Raw genomic sequence first — 17,233 nt, forward strand, 5'->3', positions numbered from 1 at the left:
ATATTATATAATATTTTGTTTATATTGTATCATTTTAAATCCGCATATAAAATATACACAGTCAGACCATATACATTAAAATGGCACTTATATCCCAGAGAGAAACAAGATCGAATCGACTCGATTCGACATCGATTAATCGTCGATGACATTTAAAAGACATCGAATCGACGTCTATTCAATCTTCCATTTCTCCCTTGGATAGACATGAAGAGTATTCTTATTATTCTAATAATTGCAATATATATTTTACGTTACACTTTCTATTTTTATTTCAAAATACATAAAACTACGTTTCTGCAACTACGCAGTGTTCTCGTGCATCGTCGGGCTTTCTAAATTCAATTTTGTTACGTGTGTCTGCAACAAAACCAACATTTTGAGGCTTCTGTCTCTCATAATATCTGAGAGAAAATTTCTGGAGCGCGTTAACGATTAAAATTATTTCATTTCTCACCTGACATTTTATGTTTTAAGTACAAAGTGTGAAGAATAAAGTACATTAAAGCACAAACTGCTGCGAACGTTGAAAATATCCTTAACGTTATTGCACCGCCGACTTTCTTGTACAGGATACCTCCTATCAAACTGCCAAGAGCGTATCCTGAAAATATTATAATTGCATTGCACAAAACAGAGACTCGTTTTTACGAGAGAATGTTATTTGTTTATTATAATTATTTTCATTACAGTTAATAATTCTTCGCGTGTAATTGCGTGTATATCAGCAAAATCTTTCCATTATAATTGCAATTTTGTGTAACGTACTTCCAATCTCGCGACGAAACGTTTTTCTTCTGTACTATATCGAGAAGTACTTACCAAATCCATCGTCCATTCCTGCCATAACCCCTTGAACGGTGGCTGATGTCCCGGGAGGTGCAATTGCACTCGCATATGCTACTATTGTTGTGTAACAGAGTGCGTATGTTGATCCCTGCATGATCAGTTCCACTGGAAGTACCCACCATGGTGTTGGCGCTAGTGATATCAGTCCCAGTCGCAGTGCATAGCATACGAAACAGAAGGTAAAAGTATAACCATATCCAAATTTCTTCAATATTTTGCCTGAAAAGCAGACGAATATATTCATTGGATACTCCATGAGCAAGATATTTCTAATTCTAAGAGCGATTTTTATTTAAGCAACAAACTCTATATGTGATACATAAATATTGAATATACCAGATAAAGAAAAGAATATTATCTCGCCGCCGAGAGTCTCTGCAGCTACTATTAGACCTTCGATCAATTTAATTTCACCCATATAACCAGTTGCCATAGCGAGATCTTCTAGGTACCTAGCGAAACCGATGATATTAAATATAATTCATGTCTTCTTGATTTTATTTACTAAATTCTATTAAGCAATTGTGCGGTAATGGAAAATATCCGCCAGTAAATATAATACATATCAATAAAGATGGAACAAAAATTTACCAGAGTAAAAAATAAATCATAAAACCATCAAGAATACCAGCAAATGTAGCGAAACACAAGAATATGACGATGTGTTTCAATCTCAGTAACATAAGTACATCCTTTAATATGTTGGTCGGTCTTGAAGTAAGTGGCAGCTATAACAAGAGATGTACAACGGAAAGTGAAAACGTAAGACTAAAATCTCATGCTATTTTACATGCTATCTTCGTTTCTTCTGTGACGCATAGCTTACCTCCAATTTTCGGCAGCAAAGCAAATCAGCGCAGGTGAACACGAACACAAGGAGGAAAGCTGGTGTGTAAACTTTGTAGATATTTCCCTGCGACCACAAGTCTATGGTGTAGCCAGCTAGAAAAGCCACAACGCCAAAACCGATTGTACCCCATACACGCTGCCTACCATATCCCATTTCTCCGCCTTCGCCTAAAGATAACAGCGATGGTGAATTATGCGCAATCTTTCCATATGTTGATATGTGAAAGCTTTATACAACATAGATTTAAAGTATATTACCTAGCACGTCGAAGCAAATCGCGTCGCTTATGCTGTTAGAAACATTAAAACCAATGGTCCCGAGAGACATTAAAAGAATAAAGCCCCAAAAAGTGATGGACGTGTACAGACAACGATCGTCGTCGAAATTGTCGCAGGTGACTTCGCAATTCGTACTGTGCGAACATGATGACGTTTCGTTCATATGTAACAAGCATGTTGTACTCGGCGAGATGCTTGCTTCTCCTTTAGCTACATGAAAAGATACTCGCATAGAAAAATTGGAATCCTTGCACATCCAGTGGCAAGTAGTGTCTTTTGTACCATTACATAATGCCAATGTTGAAGTATGCTTAAATAAATAATAAATAATATTTCAAAGATATAGTCAGAAATGTTAATAATCGGATACCGTAATAACACGATTCAACGTTTCGATCTTTACGTACTCCCATTACACGCGTTTTGAAAATGTAGAAGCAACTGCAAATTCGTTTAAAACAAGAGTATTTCACAGTCATTCATCGTAATGTGTCGCACAAATATTAAGATCTGGTGTATTATCACGAGACTATCGTACGATATTACTAAAGCTTACATGGTTCATATCACAGGGTGATAAAGACGCGCAGGAAACGTTTTGAAAGTGATGATCTGGCAGCAGCGGGCCTGGCAATATAGGCAAAAAGTACATTAAAATGTAACAGCCGCTTGTCGCGGCGAGCAGCAGCATAAAGATTAATTTTCTCTGAGAGCGGAAATAATCCACAACAAAGCCGAACACAGATTTGGCGATCAGGAAGAATATAGGTAGACCTGCGGTGATGCTGCCCATAACTAACGGAGAAATGCCCAATTGTTTGCCGTAAACTGATAAAAATGGTAAAATCGGGCCCATCGCTGGAAAAAATAATGAAACATCACACTTTCACATATTATTAAATATTATATATAATAAAAATTACGTTGTACATATATATATATATATATATATATGTATATATATATATTAATAAGTATTATTTAAAAAGTTTTTAAGTTATTTAATTTTTAGTTCATAAGTGTTATTTTAGAAATTTTTTGAATCAAATAATTGAGAAATAATTATAACTTCTCATGTACTCACCCGCCATGAAAAAAAAATAATGCGCCTTGACAGGCAGCTGCTTATAATTAATTTTCATCTTTTCCGCCTGATTAAAGATAAAAAATTGGAATGTCCAACAGACTTTTGTTAATCCACCACTTTGTATTTGCTCCCTTGAGAATGTGTTAAGTTGACGCCATGTTACAAATTCTGACGATAAAAGGATAACATTACAAACAAGAATTGTTAAATAAACGAAGTTCTCGACAATCGATCAACGATCTGACGATTTGATTGACTGCTTGTGAATTTTACCAGGACCCGTTAACTTCGTTCTATTGAACGATATACGTAATCTTTCATCTACCTCCTTCGCTTGCCTCACGATATATCGAACTTCGACATATCATCCGCACAAATTTCAAACGAATCCCAATATGGCGTCACGAAATGCTGCGAGCCAACAAGTATCATCGCGACGTGTATTTTTTAGAACCCGGCCTTCAGAACAATTTTTTCGTTTGCTCATGACACGAATGCCCGCTAGCTCGTCATGTGTATATGCATGCGTCACACAATTTCCACGATATTAATTACTTATTTATCTGAAAACATTTTCAGCACGCCTGCGCGCTGAATGTCAAAATGTGGTACTTTCCTGGTATCTTTTTAAATGTACACTCTTGATCGTTACGTTCAACTCCACCACAAATCGATACTTGGAATATTGCCTCTAATTAGCATATCATTTTTTCAACTCTATAGAAGCTCTAAAGAGATATAAATCGCGGATAATAATCATTATTGAGCACTTACTAATCACTGGCTTCTGTTGAACGCAGTCAATTGTCTGACTATCAGCTCAGGAAAATATTCGAAGATAGAATGCACAACTGACTTGCGTGACGATAGGGATATACAGAACAAGTGAAATTATTTCAGAGGAGGGATAAGCAACTCAGAGCCGTAGCAAGAGCTTGGACGTACGTTGAGCCTAACGGTATTCGGACTTCTTCGTTTAATCTAATATGTTTCATTCTTTTTCCTATCACACTCTTTCTTCTTTCCCTTTTATTTCAAAATTCAGGCTCAACCTTTGACTCATTTTAGGTACAGACGATGTAACAGTGTGACTAATAACAACAGATATACAGAGTGTCCCAGAACAAGTGTGCTATAGTATATAGACAGTGTAGAACGGTTTAAAGCGAACAAAAGAACTCTATATCGTTTTGCGATATTCATAATAAATGTCAAGTTATTAATTATAAAAGTCAGATGAGTGAACGCGCACCGAGGGGAAAAGTGTTTGAGCCGTTTTCGGGCTGTAGTTCTAGTAATTATTGCTATCGATATGTGTATGTATGGCCGCTGACTATTGACGATTACAATTACATGGTCATTTTTTAAAATAGAAGACTGACTCATATTGAAACCGTTAAAAGTTTTGTGCGAAAAAATCGAAAGATCTCTCGATTTTTTTTTATGTTTTAATATGAGCTATTTCTGCTCATTTTATGAAAAATAATAATCCAGGGGCCCTATTCTTGAATCTATACGCAACTTTACGTATACGCACGTTGCGAATAGTAAATAAGCGCATACGTTTCTGACACGGTATTCTTGAATTTAATTGTGTAATATTCGCAACTAGAAACGTATACGCTTTCCGTTGTGTTTGACAACATTGGAAAACATATGTACTTTCTGCAAATATCGACCAAAAATACGATACGACGAACTTTAATTGGCTGCGTCCAACAGAACAAAGTGGAAAATATGGAACTAATATGGAAAAATCTTCTTGGTTCTTCCATTATTTCAGCATGTTCTAACGCATTTATAACTGGTATATTTATTATTATGTCGTCTAAATCCATTATTGTTACACAATTTTACTCTATAATTAAAATGCAGTGAAATTTATATGCTATTTTCTCTTAAATTTCTCTATTTATTATTTCTCTTACGGATATGTAAAGTCAGCTATTATTTTCCACTCTTTTAGCCGTCTTAGCGTTGAATTATTCTTCTTCTTAATAACAGTGTGTTTCTATGTGTACTCTTAAGGCTCGTCTACATTAGTTGTAAGAGTAAGGCTGTAAGGTTGCAAGGCACGAAATGAAATATTTTCATTCGCTGACAGCTTACGTTACAGCCTTACAGCCTTACTTTTACAGCTATTGTAGACGAGCCTTTATACTCCACTTTTTGTACTTTGCGTAACGTATCACATACGTTTCGAGAGAAACGGATGGTATTACCCATTCGTTGCGTTGCGAATGATAATTTGCGTATGCGTTTCACTTGCGACTGTCAAGTATACGGTTCTAGGGATTTTCCATTGCGATTAGTCGAAACTTGCCACTTATGTATATGCAAGTAGTTCAAGAATAGGACCCCTGTGGTGCGATTCTGTAACTCGTTATTGGAGTTAACGACACTTTCGTTATCGTTGCGCAGCTTATGTATACCGTAGATAAGTTGCGCAACAATAACGAAACTGTCGTTAACTCCAATAACGAGTTACAGAATCGCACCACTGGTCCACAACTTGGCTTTAAGCCGTAAGTCGTGAGCAAATTGACCAATCACAGTCGATTATTTAATCGATTATGGTCGATCGATTTGCTTATGGTTACGGCTTAAAGCAAAGTTGTGGATCAGGATTAAAGCGCGTTCTACAACAAGCTGTTAGTCATAAGTAGTAAGCAAATTGACCAATCACAGTTGATTATTTCGAAAAATTATCGACTGTGATATTTACTTACGTTTTATGACTAATGGCTTATTGTAGAAGACCTGTTACAACTGGACCGTCACACATGTCGTTAAAAAACAGACGCGAAGATATTACAGTCAGTTACAGCATGATTGAAAAGATTAGAGATAGGATGACCAGAGGTACTAGTCAGCTTGTTACAGCTCTGTCGAAAATCAAATGAGATTATTTTTACGTTTGGTAGATGTCATTAGGTTGACACGTGCAAGACTCGTCTGTGTCATGATAAGCATAGATAAGTTTCCGTACTGTTTCATACAAATAAGTCATACAAATCATAGTCATACAAATAATCGCACGTCATTCTAACTACTGAAGCAAAAGATACAACAAATTCATTAACCTAGTAGGAGACAAAGGAAGAGCGATTTCTATAATCTCTGAGAGACAACACCTATGTAAAAAGAAAAGAAAAGAATCTAGTGAATGCATGCTTAAAAGTAAGTGTAATTTTACTTTTAAGTACTTGCTGTTATAAGTTTACTTTAACACACTAATACCATTTATGTGCAATGTTTCTTCTGTTTTTGACATAAACTTTTTTCTCTATAAAAATCGGCACTGAAGGTGAGAAAGTCGAGACAAACGATGACTTACCTTCACATATTTGCTAAGAAGAACGTTGCTAACAAGCTGTTGCTAAGTTAGCCCACAAAACAGTGCTTGAAGAACATTCGGCGATATTGAGACACTCCGGTTTTATGATGATACAACATCGTTATCTGATAAAGACTCAATTACGAGGGAAATGCAAGAGGATATAGATATAGATTAACAATTTTTCTACGAACCAATGTCTCTCGTGATATCGTTCAAAAGCGGTATATGATTTTTAATATACTTTTATTACGCTCGGTAATGTTGAATTTGGAGGTCGCTTCTTTATCGACATAAAAGAACAGCAGATTGTTGTGTTATCGGCCGTCGATAACATACATATACGAAAAAGTCTTCTTTAGTGAAGATGAAAATGTCGCGTCGTACATGTCATGAGATCCTAATTATTATATTTAAAAATATTTCATACGGAATTCACTATAAAGGAGTAGAAAAATTTGTGCCACGTGTTATAAAAAGCTGCACTCGTATTGAATATTCACGTAATTTTTTCGTCTCTACAGTGTCGAGAAATGCTCTTGAGGTTGTTAAAGACAAATAACTCTGTTTCAGGATCGAATGAAAGCCAAAGTATTTTCACAGACGAGGCATTACCTGACACCATGTCACGCAATTGTACTAGTCATTGTTAATACTGACGACTGATTATGTCGTCTTGGAAACGATCATGCCTGCGATTGAATTTCAACTAGAAATTTTTCTCGGTGTGTCTCTTCAATCACATATAATGTGCTGCCATGCGAGAGAGAAAGAAACAGAGAGGAGAGGAGAGGAAGTATTGTGTGAGTATTGTATTCATAAATGATAACTCTTTCACGATGCAATATTTCATCCTCTAATTGCAGAGTCTGTGCACGCGTTTGCCTGCATTGAGAACGGTAAAGTCTTATCTCGTTGCACGCAGTTAATTATGACTCATCCGTATGAATACGCTTGTTACAATTTATCTATTATATTACTTATCGTACGCGTGTACGCCCATTGATTCAATAACTCGTTCGTCGCGAATTAAAATCGCGCAGCAAATGCGTGCCAAGTGCGTGCCAAGTCGTAAAAGAATAAGAACGATGAGTATGAATTCGCGCAATTGCGACCTTTTTAATAAGCGTTGTGAATCACGTGCATGATGAATATATACGCAAATCGCAGTTCGATCAGAAACGGATCGCATCTTCTTCGCTAAAGCGGAAAAACAGCGACGTAAAGAGATAACCGTTGGTAAAATTTTTGTTAGTTATAAAGGAAGAACGTGAGACAACTTCTCCACATGACCTGCTATATGATTAATCATCTCCCTTATTAAGTTAAAGAAATAATATTTAGATAAAAATAGCGTATTAAATTCGAGCGGTCATAATTGAATATACACAGCGACCGTATAGTAATCAAAAATATTCAGATTTCATTTTCCTCCTAAGAATTTTTCACGAAAGGAAAATCGGATTACACGACATCAGCTTTCCTCTAGCAACTGGCGAACTTTTACAACAATTAAACGCAACACTCGTAATTATAAAAAGATATAATCAATATGAATCCATCGAACTTAATCAACTTTTCATAGGATCTGACCTGAAAAATGTAATTAGCCTTCTATACTATCCGTCCTTTCTGTAATATGATTCAGATTTCAAGTGAGTCATCCAGAGTGCAACTTATCTCGGACTCGAGTGACTCGATCCTTCCTCCGGGATGTCCCCGTTGAATTTCAATGTTCACTAGCCTGTTTCGCCTAACAATAGCCTCGATAAAGGACGCATGTGCGCGTCGGATTTTTACACGAGAACGTTGCCGCCGGAACGGAGCGGCTCTATTTTTGGCTCTATTTTCTTACGGGGAGTAGCTGACTCTGTCACTTTCGTAACATAATACACGCGCGCGCACACGTCGCACACGCTCGTGTGTATTACGCGGAGCGTCTCTCTCTCTCTCTCTCGTGGCGTCCGTCGTGTCTCGATCTCTCCCACCAGATAGATTTAATGATTCCAGTTCCCTGCGTCGGACTTTCGGTCAGATCAACGTCGGCCGCACATCACGTCAAGTCAGCTGTCCGCGATCCAAGTAGCCGGACTCCAAGTAGTCGAAGGAGCCGTTCGAGCGAGCGGAGAGAGAAGATCGCTCTTGGACGGATCGCGCGACCGTCACTCGTGTCATCCGACTCGTGTACTGAATCGGGCTTTCAAGTTCGGTGTAAGTATTTCCTCACATGTACTCGGTGCCTCGTATCCGATCGTCATAATTGCTGTGACGTATTCGCTTAATGCATCAGCCGCTTTCTTCCCAGACTCGCGTGGCGCACGAAACGGGGCAGGAGTCGACGCGCTGCTTTCCTACCGCATGTATAACGAGAATCTCAACGTGAAGGTAATGAGAGAGAGAGAGAGAGAGAGGGGAGGGGGAGAGAGAGAGAGAGAGAGAGATACAGGGAAAACCGGCAAGCCGAAACCGGCTCCTTGAGTCCGACGGGTCTCTTAGTCGGGTCAGGGTTACGGAAAGAAGACTCTTCTCTCAGCGAAATCGAATTTTATCAGAAAAAAATTCGACATCCGTCAAATTTCCGTGATACCCTCGCACATCCGCGATAATTAAAAAATGTCAGCTGAATCGTCAGCGATTAGATTTGTGTTTAGATCAATTACACGCTTGCGGATGTTACGGTCAGTATCCACAAAACGGAAATTCGATCTCGCTGAGTTACAGTCGAGTGCAAACGGCGCAAGTTGTATGATGTCACAGGGCGGTTCAGCCGGTTTCACATGGTCGTCAATTTGTCGTATCAGCAGAAAGACTCAAGTATAGGCGGCGATGATATGCGATTCGCCGTTTGCGCTTCGATGTGTAGAGAAACGTGCTCTCCTGCAGCCGACGGGAATAACACAGTTACTTTTGTCGATCGTCCGAGTCACATTATCGTCGGGAAATTCGTGTAATCTCGGGTGTTGATAGTCGTGAGACGATAATCCGGCTGCTACCTGGCGGAAACGGAAATGGTCCGCTTGCTCTTGTTATCTGTACGGTGAGATTTTGTTAAAGCGAGTGCGCGTTTGTTATCACAATTGTATACGAAATACCAGCATACGTGTGATCCGCGCGCACATGTCCGTTCGTGCGATAAGCATATCTTAGCATAACAAGGCTGCCATGCGCCTCTAATGTTTGTATGATAATTACAATCACGTTGGACGACTAGGCAAGAATATAGATTCCATTGATCCAAAGAACTCCTTTGTAAAATTTTATATATACGAAGAAATATTTCTTCTCGCAAGAGGGACGGCGGCAAGGCCGAGGTTGATGATGGATCTTCGTGCGTCTGTCTGGCACTATTTCACGCTCGTCGCTCTCGTAAACTGCTACGGATCCGTCAGCGCCGAGAAACGTAAGTCAAATGAATTTTACTTACGAAAGAGGAAGAACTTGAAGAACTTGCCTTTCGAAAGTGGCAACGATACCGCCGCTATTGCGAGCGCGTGTGAAGCGAAGTCATTTTCGGAGGTATTCTACGCGATCAAGAATAATAATGCGCCGGGTAATCCCGAGGAGATTCGCGGAAAGGGAATCACCAGTTTTACCGGACCGTTAAACTGTAAAATTGCACTCACCAATGACAAGCGCGAATCATCATCGTAAAAGGCAGTCGGAAGGTTACGGCCAACTTCTCGACGCCTTCCGCGTTCTCTCTCGTGCGAAGCGAACGTGGACCGAAACGTCTTTCCTCGTGAGACTTGTGTAGAATAACCAGGAATTTCTGTCGTTAAATACCGGTGAGGCAACTTTGTTCTAAACAACCTTTTTGTCTAGACAGTTACAATCAACGTTGAGAAAGTACTGTTGTGGCAAGCAAGGAAAGACGATACTTCGAAGTGAGCAACGTCAAGCGATCGAATTTCTCACGAGACACAATAGATAACGTAAAATATAGTTAACGTAAGAAAACGTGAAATTTTACCTCTCTCCACTAGAGAGCACTAGATTATGAAGAACATCAATAATTGCGTTAGTACATACAAACGTACGCATACACATCCGGAAATATCGATGATACGACGAGGAAAACATTTCTCATCCATTTCGAAGTGTGACAGCGCTAAACAGAAACAACGTGTGATGTTTCAGTGAGACTATGCATCGTCGAAAGCGCACACACCACGGTGAGAGTTCGTTCACTCTGTCCGAAACTAGTTGCTCTAAACAGCCCGATAGCGTGTGTCACGGACATTGACAGGTAAAACCTATCTTAGATCTATCCTGCAGCTTTAACAACACTCTCGTTATCATTACATAATCGTTGCGCAGATATATTGGCCAATAAGCAACGTCGGATTTTTCGGTAAGAAACAGAAGTAATTTTCTTTTTTTTTTTTTACTATAGAAAATATTTTATTAAATGATATCGATCATTTTGATCTACGACTTTTCGCCATCTTACAAGAGTAGCTTCATAATACCATCTCCTCTCAGAACTATTTGCCACTTTTTTCAGCAAAAGATGCATTTCACAGGCCTCTAAAGAATCAAAATTGTCTCCGTTAAACGAATTTTGCAAAGAACGCGATAGGTGTGATGCTGCTAAATCAGGTGAATACGAATATGAATAAGCGAATATGAATAAGAATATCTCAATCTCTCATTTTTTGCCGAGTCTATGATGATATGTGTGGCCTCGCGTTGCTTGGTGGAAAACTACTCCTTTGCTGCTGGCAAAGTTCTGATTAAGTTTTCCACCAGTCTGTCTAATTATGAACGGTAATTATCAGAATTAATGTCCTGATTAGACGGTAGGAGCTCATAAAACAGTATTCCTTTCCAATCCTACCATATACGTAATATGACCTTCTTGGAATGTAAACCGGCTGTGGGAAAGGTCAACGAGGTTGGTCCTGATTTATTCCAATGTTTTTTCTTCGTATCACATTATTACAAACAATCTAATTTTTATCCCCAGTCCCCAACAATCCGCTTTAAAAATATGCTTCGCTCTTATTACATTTTAACAATGAATCGCAAACCGAAATTCGATCGACTAAACTTTCATCGCTTAAATTGTGCGTCTCAGCTTTTAGATTACATGCGCGTTGCAAATAGTCTTTTGTTTTAAAAACAGCGGAAAGAATTTTTTTGTAGAAACGAAATCCGACGTTACTTATTGGCCAACTCAATGTTTGTATATGATGAGAAAAGCTGCAACATAGCAACGTGATGATAACAACAATGTCGCTGTCATTACAGAACAAGCATACTGTCCTTTTGTTCTTCAGAAAGAAGAAACCAATTATAATTATATTATACTTATAATCGTACACAGCTCATAAATCGACGAATTTTCACGAAAAGTTCCATGCGATTCCTTGTACGAAACCATGACGAAACTGATTTAGATTCAGCTGTCTGCGTCGATTGACCGTTGGCGACGCCGATTTCGCGGTATTGGAGCCAGAAGACCTCGTTGCAGCGGCGGCTTACAACGAGTACAACGTTCTAGTCACGAATGAGTTGAGACTCTTCTTAAACGGTAATGAAAATTCGAACGGAATACGCCAAGTATCCCAGTTCTTCCGAGTTATTCTCTAACGGCGGCTTTCTTCACTAAGAGATGTGAACGCTGTACATCTCTCGATGTAGATTAATATATCTGGCTGTTCAAAACAAGAGCGTAGCGTCTTCTTTTAGATAAGCAACGTTTTCAAATGGTGGCTTTAGTACATAAAAACGTGAAACACATATGGGACGTGAAGGACAGGCGATTCTGTCATCCCGGCTTGGATACCAGCAACGACTGGACTAAAACCTTCTCGATGGTAAGTGGCTCTCCAACAAGCAGTTCGCGCATATTAAAGTTGTACCTTCTCGTTGTAGTGAACGTAACGTATCGTTTCTAGTACTTCGAGTACTGGGTAATCCCCAGTGAGTGCGATCCCAACAAGACGCTGCTCGAGAATAGAATGTACACATTGTCCAATTACTTCGAGATGGCTTGCGTCGCTGGTCCATGGTCGGCGGACACGATATTCGACGGGCAATTAAGTACGCGTTCGCAATTCGAAAGACACGCACATGCGGCAGAATTTACTCAGGATCGCATTTGTGATTCGTAGAATCGAAATGCGTCCGCCAACATTTTATTCACTTATTTGCGTCTATCTTTGCGTCGCAGAGTCGAAGTACAAGAATCTCTGTGCCGCGTGCGACAACCCGGCCGGTTGTTACAGCGACGACAAGTACCACGGACGCGAGGGTGCCTTGTTGTGCCTCACTGAAGACGTCGGCGACATCGCCTGGGTCAGGCTGGACGACACTCTCGTGCACTTCAAGGTAATTGACGCTAACTCGTCGTCAATTCAACCGCGATGTCTCCTCAAAACGACGATGTAACAACTTAAGGAGAACCAATCTCGCCTGTCACTCTAAGAAACACGACGGATTGTAGCGCGATTCGCCGTACTAACGCCCACTGTGGCCCACTGTGTGCAGGATGAGCAAGTCGACAAGCGGAATTACAACTATCTGTGTCCGGACGGCGGCACCAGGCCGCTCGAGTACGACAAGCCTTGCGTCTGGCTATCGAAACCCTGGCCGGTCATCGTGGCTAGTTCGTAAGTTCGCACTCGTTTGTGAGCGTCGTGACCACGTCTCGTGGAATCCCATCCCATCATGGGAGAGCAATACGCAAGATTAAAAACCGTCTGCCTCACTCCAGACAGATCGCCGAGAAAGTCTCCCGCACGATGAACCTCCTGAAGAACGCGACGTTCGGCTGGGAAACGAGCGTGTTGCAGTTGATGGAGGGCTATCACATTTCTCCGGTCAGTACAGAAAACCTGGAAACGCCCGAGGATTACTTACGACGATGTAATGTATATGCAATACGGGACGTCTAGATTTAGTTTCTCGCCGATTATTCGCGATACGTAAATATCTGTCGAACGTTCGTTCACGCATGCTATTTATCACACACTTGAGAATCCGTTGAAAGGACTTTAAATTCATTGTTGATTGATCTCATATCTCATATTGAACAGCATCTGAGAAATCTCTCGTGAAGTGAGAAAATAGAGATACATCGAAGTTTTAGGAAATTTCCAACCGCGTTTGAAGACTCGACGTACACGTGCGAAATCCTCCTTTGCGATTCGTCCGCTCTAATAATGGCGTTCTCTCTGGCTAAAGTCCCCGGTTTCATGAGCGCCAACAATCGTGTGACTTGCCGACCTTCGCGACGAGTGCAGTGGTGCGTAGCGTCTAATTTGGAGGAGCGCAAGTGTCGTTGGCTGAGAGAAGCCTCCGTCGTTTACGGCGTGGAACCGCCGATCTCCTGTATTCAGGAAATTAACAGAGCGTCATGCTTGGATGCTCTGCGAAGTCGACGAGCGGACATCTTCGTCGCTAGGACCGAAGAGCTCCTGCAGGCGAGGAAGTAAGTAGAGATCTGACTCGAACTGAAGGATAAAACTGAAGGTTGTCAATTTTGCTTTAATTTTTAATTTGAAATGATCTGCTTTGGGCCCTTTTACCAGCCCGATTAAGAGAAAAATTCTTTCAGAAAGGGTTTGAAGCCTATCATCTACGCGTTATCGAACAAGAAGCAGGAATTGAACAGAATCGCGGCGGTGGTGAAACACGACTCGAAATTCAGGAGCCTGAGAGATCTCGAAGGCGCTGCCAAGGCGTGCTTCGCGGGCTACGAAAGCGTCGGTACGACTATATATGCAAATGAAATTCAGCTCAGCGCCTAATGCTTTGACACTGATCGTCTGCAATCGTCTCTTGTCTCGTCAGGCTGGAACGCTTTCGTGTCGACGATGAGGAACGCTTCAGCCGAGAAATGGGGCTGCCAGGACACGCAGGCTGTTGCAAAGTTCTTCAAGGACAGCTGCGTGTTTGGCCTGACCGATCAGGATAGGAGCGAGTTGCCGGCTAATTTGTACTCCTTGTGCAAACAAGGTGAGAAGCGGGACAAACGTATGCATGCGCGCAGACGCGACCGATCAGAAAGAGAGATACGGGCGAACACAATGTGCACCGACGCGAACGGCCGGCATTGCACACGTCCATTAAATTCGCACGCTTCGTTAAGCCGACAGTGCGACACGCGATGCGTAAATGCGCTGTAAATCGCATATAGCGAAACCGACGTTGTTACGAGAGCGCTAATAATCCGGCCGGCCGGCCGGCGCGCGCACGAGTCGGGTAAACGAAGAAGAATGAAGCGAATATCGAGGCTGCGATCTTCTCTTTCCGCAGGGGAAACGGCGGCCGATGATATAAGCGCCTTCGACTGCTTGACTTCCGGCCTCGCTGACGTCGCCTTCGTCAATCTGAAGGCCATTGAGAAGAAAACCGGTAAAGCGGTCGACCATTACAGCTCCCTGTATTTTTCTATGTATCTAACGTTTAACGTTGCAGGTAATTTCGACCTGGAGCACGAAGGCGCGAGCGAGAAGGGGTACAGACTGTTGTGCTTGGACGAGCCAGACGCTGTCCAGAAAACAAGTCCATGCTTGCTCACTTGGACGCCTTTCGGCGCGGTACAATTCTCCTCTTTTCGAGCTCGATTTTCCTGGAGGAGATTTACGTTGAATTTAACCCGTTCGCATCACAAGAGGATATCCGCTCATTTCGTCCTTCGTGCCTTCCACTTTTGTTTATCACGGAGAGATATCTGTCTGATTTCTTACTAAAGATAGATCGAATCGCGTATTCAGATTAGCTTTTGATTACATTTGACGTTATTTTATTTGATTTGACGTGGACTTGAAGAGAAAGAAATTCAGTATTCTCATGAAACGAAATATTTTCCATACGCTTCAAATCCAAGGAGATGCAAATAGATTAACGCAAACATGGACTCATCACCATGTAATTGTTAACGCTGACGTTCTTCTCGTCTTAGGTGATTGCGCATGAGAATATAACGAGTCTAAGGCGCGAAGAGATTTACTCGATGCTGCTCGAGATGGACAGTCTGTTCGGGACAAGCCGCGGGCAGATGGAGACGCCCGTGTTCTCGTTGTACGGTCCTTACAACAACGTTCGCGACTTGATCTTCCCGGTAAGTTGAATGCGAAGCATTGTTATGTGAAAAGTTGCATGTGTGTTCCGTGCGACGGAAGCGACGGAAGACATTGCCATGAGAAAATTGACGGCTGATGTACACGCAACCGCCGGTCTCAAATTGCCTCAAATTGGCTGGCTGAGGCAAGAGTACGTCTGAGAGAATGCGTGCGGAATACGTCGAATTATGCCTCGGAGCTAGAGAAAAGGAATCACGGCGTTCCGACTAACCGGAAATTCCGCACATGCGGTCCATGCGGTCGCTCGAGAACGTCGATCTTCTCGGAGAACTTCTCGTTCCTGGCGCAGCCGTAGTACACGTAACCCTTGTTACACAACATGCCCACGGGAAATGCGTGCATCTGAAGGGCACTATTCGTCGCACTTCTCCTCGCGGTTATCGCGATCGCGCGATATCCACATCCAACATGCCGGTCTGTTCCCCCGAACAGTCCTTCAACACCGCGGTGACCCCGCGTTGCCGACCTTCGTCGTCGTTCGCTGCAATCGTCGCGCGATGTCTCTTGCGCGCATATCGCGGAATCTTGCCGACGTCTTCGTGGACGATGACGACTGGGTCCACCGATTTCTTCCTCTCCCTCTGTTGCGCCGCATCGGCATCGATCTTCGCCAGCAGCTGGCTGACCCAAGAGCAGTAGCCGCACATTATTACGCGAGCGACGGCTGTCTCCTCGTCTTCGTGAGCAAATTTCACGCAGCATTCTCCGCACGCTTCGCACCGGAGGAGAAACCGAGTGGCTACATACTTCGTCTGTGCATTTCGGAAATGTAACCACATGTGCGCGAGTCGTCCGCGAGCGAAATCGACGATGCGCTGTTCTATTCTCGATCGTGAAGATACACGGCGCTGAGATGCAACAGCGTCGCGGACACTCGAAGAACGATAAATAAATGTAAATCTCGCTGTCGTAAGGAATGATGACGAGCGTGAATTTTATCATCGCAGGAGGAGACGCGGCATTTGCAGTTGCACGGTCGCCAGTTGCAGCGAGTACGCAGTTACGACCAGATCATAGAGGATCTTCTGATACAGAAGACTTGCAGTGCCGCGAGCAGATGGATCTCTCACCCCCTTCCGGGGATACTCTCCCTGTGCGTGGCTGTCGTTACTTCGAGTCGATTTTTGAGCTGTTAGCACGACGATGTGTGATTGCGCTCTCTATTAGAATACAGTTCAGAAATATCGTTGCGTGTAGCATGTAATTCAAGGGGTCCGACCTTTTTCTCCACCCTATATAAAAGAAATAAAGAGAATATATAAAAAATAAAGAAAAGAACACGCGAGACGTCAAGCAGAGACCGAGCTGTGTATAAAATTCATGGTATATTCCAGCTATACACTCCTAGCGCTCCGTATCCGTTGTGATATACCCCTCTTTAAATATACGATATATATTTTATACAATACACTATATATATTATATATATATATATATATAAATGTACGTATAAATGTGTTATAAATGCTATCTATCTACATGGACGGCGTTTATCCTCTCGGACGGAATACAATAGAAAGATATGGTCAGTCAATCGAAGGAAGGTTGCGCTTTTTTTCTTTTTCAAAGAGAAGTTTTCAATCTCGCATCAAGTTCGTGTCCGACAGAGGAGAATCTTTATCTCTCGTTAATTTTCAGCAGATGAATTTTCTCAGCCGAACGCGTCTTCGGGTTCGTCCAGGTGAGAATGTCGCAACCTGTCTTCTGCTGACTATACGTACAGATAATAGGTGGGCAAAA

At 41.8% G+C, this 17,233-nt stretch overlaps 3 protein-coding genes across 10 annotated transcripts; 1 reads left to right on the top strand and 2 right to left on the bottom strand.

Annotated features, from left to right (window-relative positions):
* Positions 1 to 25: 25 nt before the first annotated feature.
* On the bottom strand, positions 26 to 8,518 carry LOC105188939 (major facilitator superfamily domain-containing protein 6). 6 transcript variants are annotated; one of them, XM_025298510.1, is made up of 10 exons: positions 8,390 to 8,518; positions 3,062 to 3,232; positions 2,534 to 2,835; positions 1,957 to 2,287; positions 1,676 to 1,866; positions 1,441 to 1,577; positions 1,186 to 1,301; positions 823 to 1,068; positions 458 to 604; positions 26 to 360 (listed from the first exon to the last, which is right to left on the bottom strand). In XM_025298510.1, exons 2-10 carry the CDS (start codon positions 3,117 to 3,119, stop codon positions 290 to 292), a joined length of 1,599 nt encoding a protein of 532 aa, XP_025154295.1. In that variant the 5' UTR covers positions 3,120 to 3,232; positions 8,390 to 8,518; the 3' UTR covers positions 26 to 289. The 6 variants fall into 6 exon arrangements, with proteins under 6 accessions (XP_025154295.1, XP_025154292.1, XP_011148972.1 ...); XM_025298507.1 differs by having other exon boundaries at positions 8,257 to 8,451; XM_011150670.3 differs by having other exon boundaries at positions 7,995 to 8,451.
* Positions 8,428 to 16,896, top strand: Tsf3 (Transferrin 3). 3 transcript variants are annotated; one of them, XM_025298505.1, is made up of 17 exons: positions 8,428 to 8,612; positions 8,707 to 8,786; positions 9,673 to 9,801; positions 10,539 to 10,647; positions 11,801 to 11,934; positions 12,093 to 12,220; positions 12,302 to 12,446; positions 12,577 to 12,734; positions 12,894 to 13,015; positions 13,120 to 13,271; positions 13,590 to 13,836; positions 13,963 to 14,114; positions 14,199 to 14,363; positions 14,664 to 14,762; positions 14,826 to 14,947; positions 15,313 to 15,471; positions 16,441 to 16,896. In XM_025298505.1, the coding sequence occupies exons 3-17, from the start codon at positions 9,717 to 9,719 to the stop codon at positions 16,627 to 16,629; spliced, it is 2,166 nt and encodes a 721-aa protein (XP_025154290.1). In that variant the 5' UTR covers positions 8,428 to 8,612; positions 8,707 to 8,786; positions 9,673 to 9,716; the 3' UTR covers positions 16,630 to 16,896. The 3 variants fall into 3 exon arrangements, with proteins under 3 accessions (XP_025154290.1, XP_011148973.1, XP_025154291.1); XM_011150671.3 differs by having other exon boundaries at positions 9,692 to 9,801; XM_025298506.1 differs by having other exon boundaries at positions 8,449 to 8,612; positions 8,692 to 8,786; positions 9,692 to 9,801.
* Positions 15,478 to 16,434, bottom strand: LOC109504385 (uncharacterized). The gene has a single exon (XM_019844021.2). The coding sequence runs from the start codon at positions 16,270 to 16,272 to the stop codon at positions 15,871 to 15,873; it is 402 nt and encodes a 133-aa protein (XP_019699580.1). The 5' UTR covers positions 16,273 to 16,434; the 3' UTR covers positions 15,478 to 15,870.
* Positions 16,897 to 17,233: the final 337 nt, after the last annotated feature.

The sequence above is a fragment of the Harpegnathos saltator genome, unplaced genomic scaffold, assembly GCF_003227715.2.
Source record: "Harpegnathos saltator strain DR-91 unplaced genomic scaffold, Hsal_v8.6 scaffold224, whole genome shotgun sequence".
In the NCBI taxonomy this organism is placed as follows: Eukaryota; Metazoa; Arthropoda; class Insecta; order Hymenoptera; family Formicidae; genus Harpegnathos; species Harpegnathos saltator.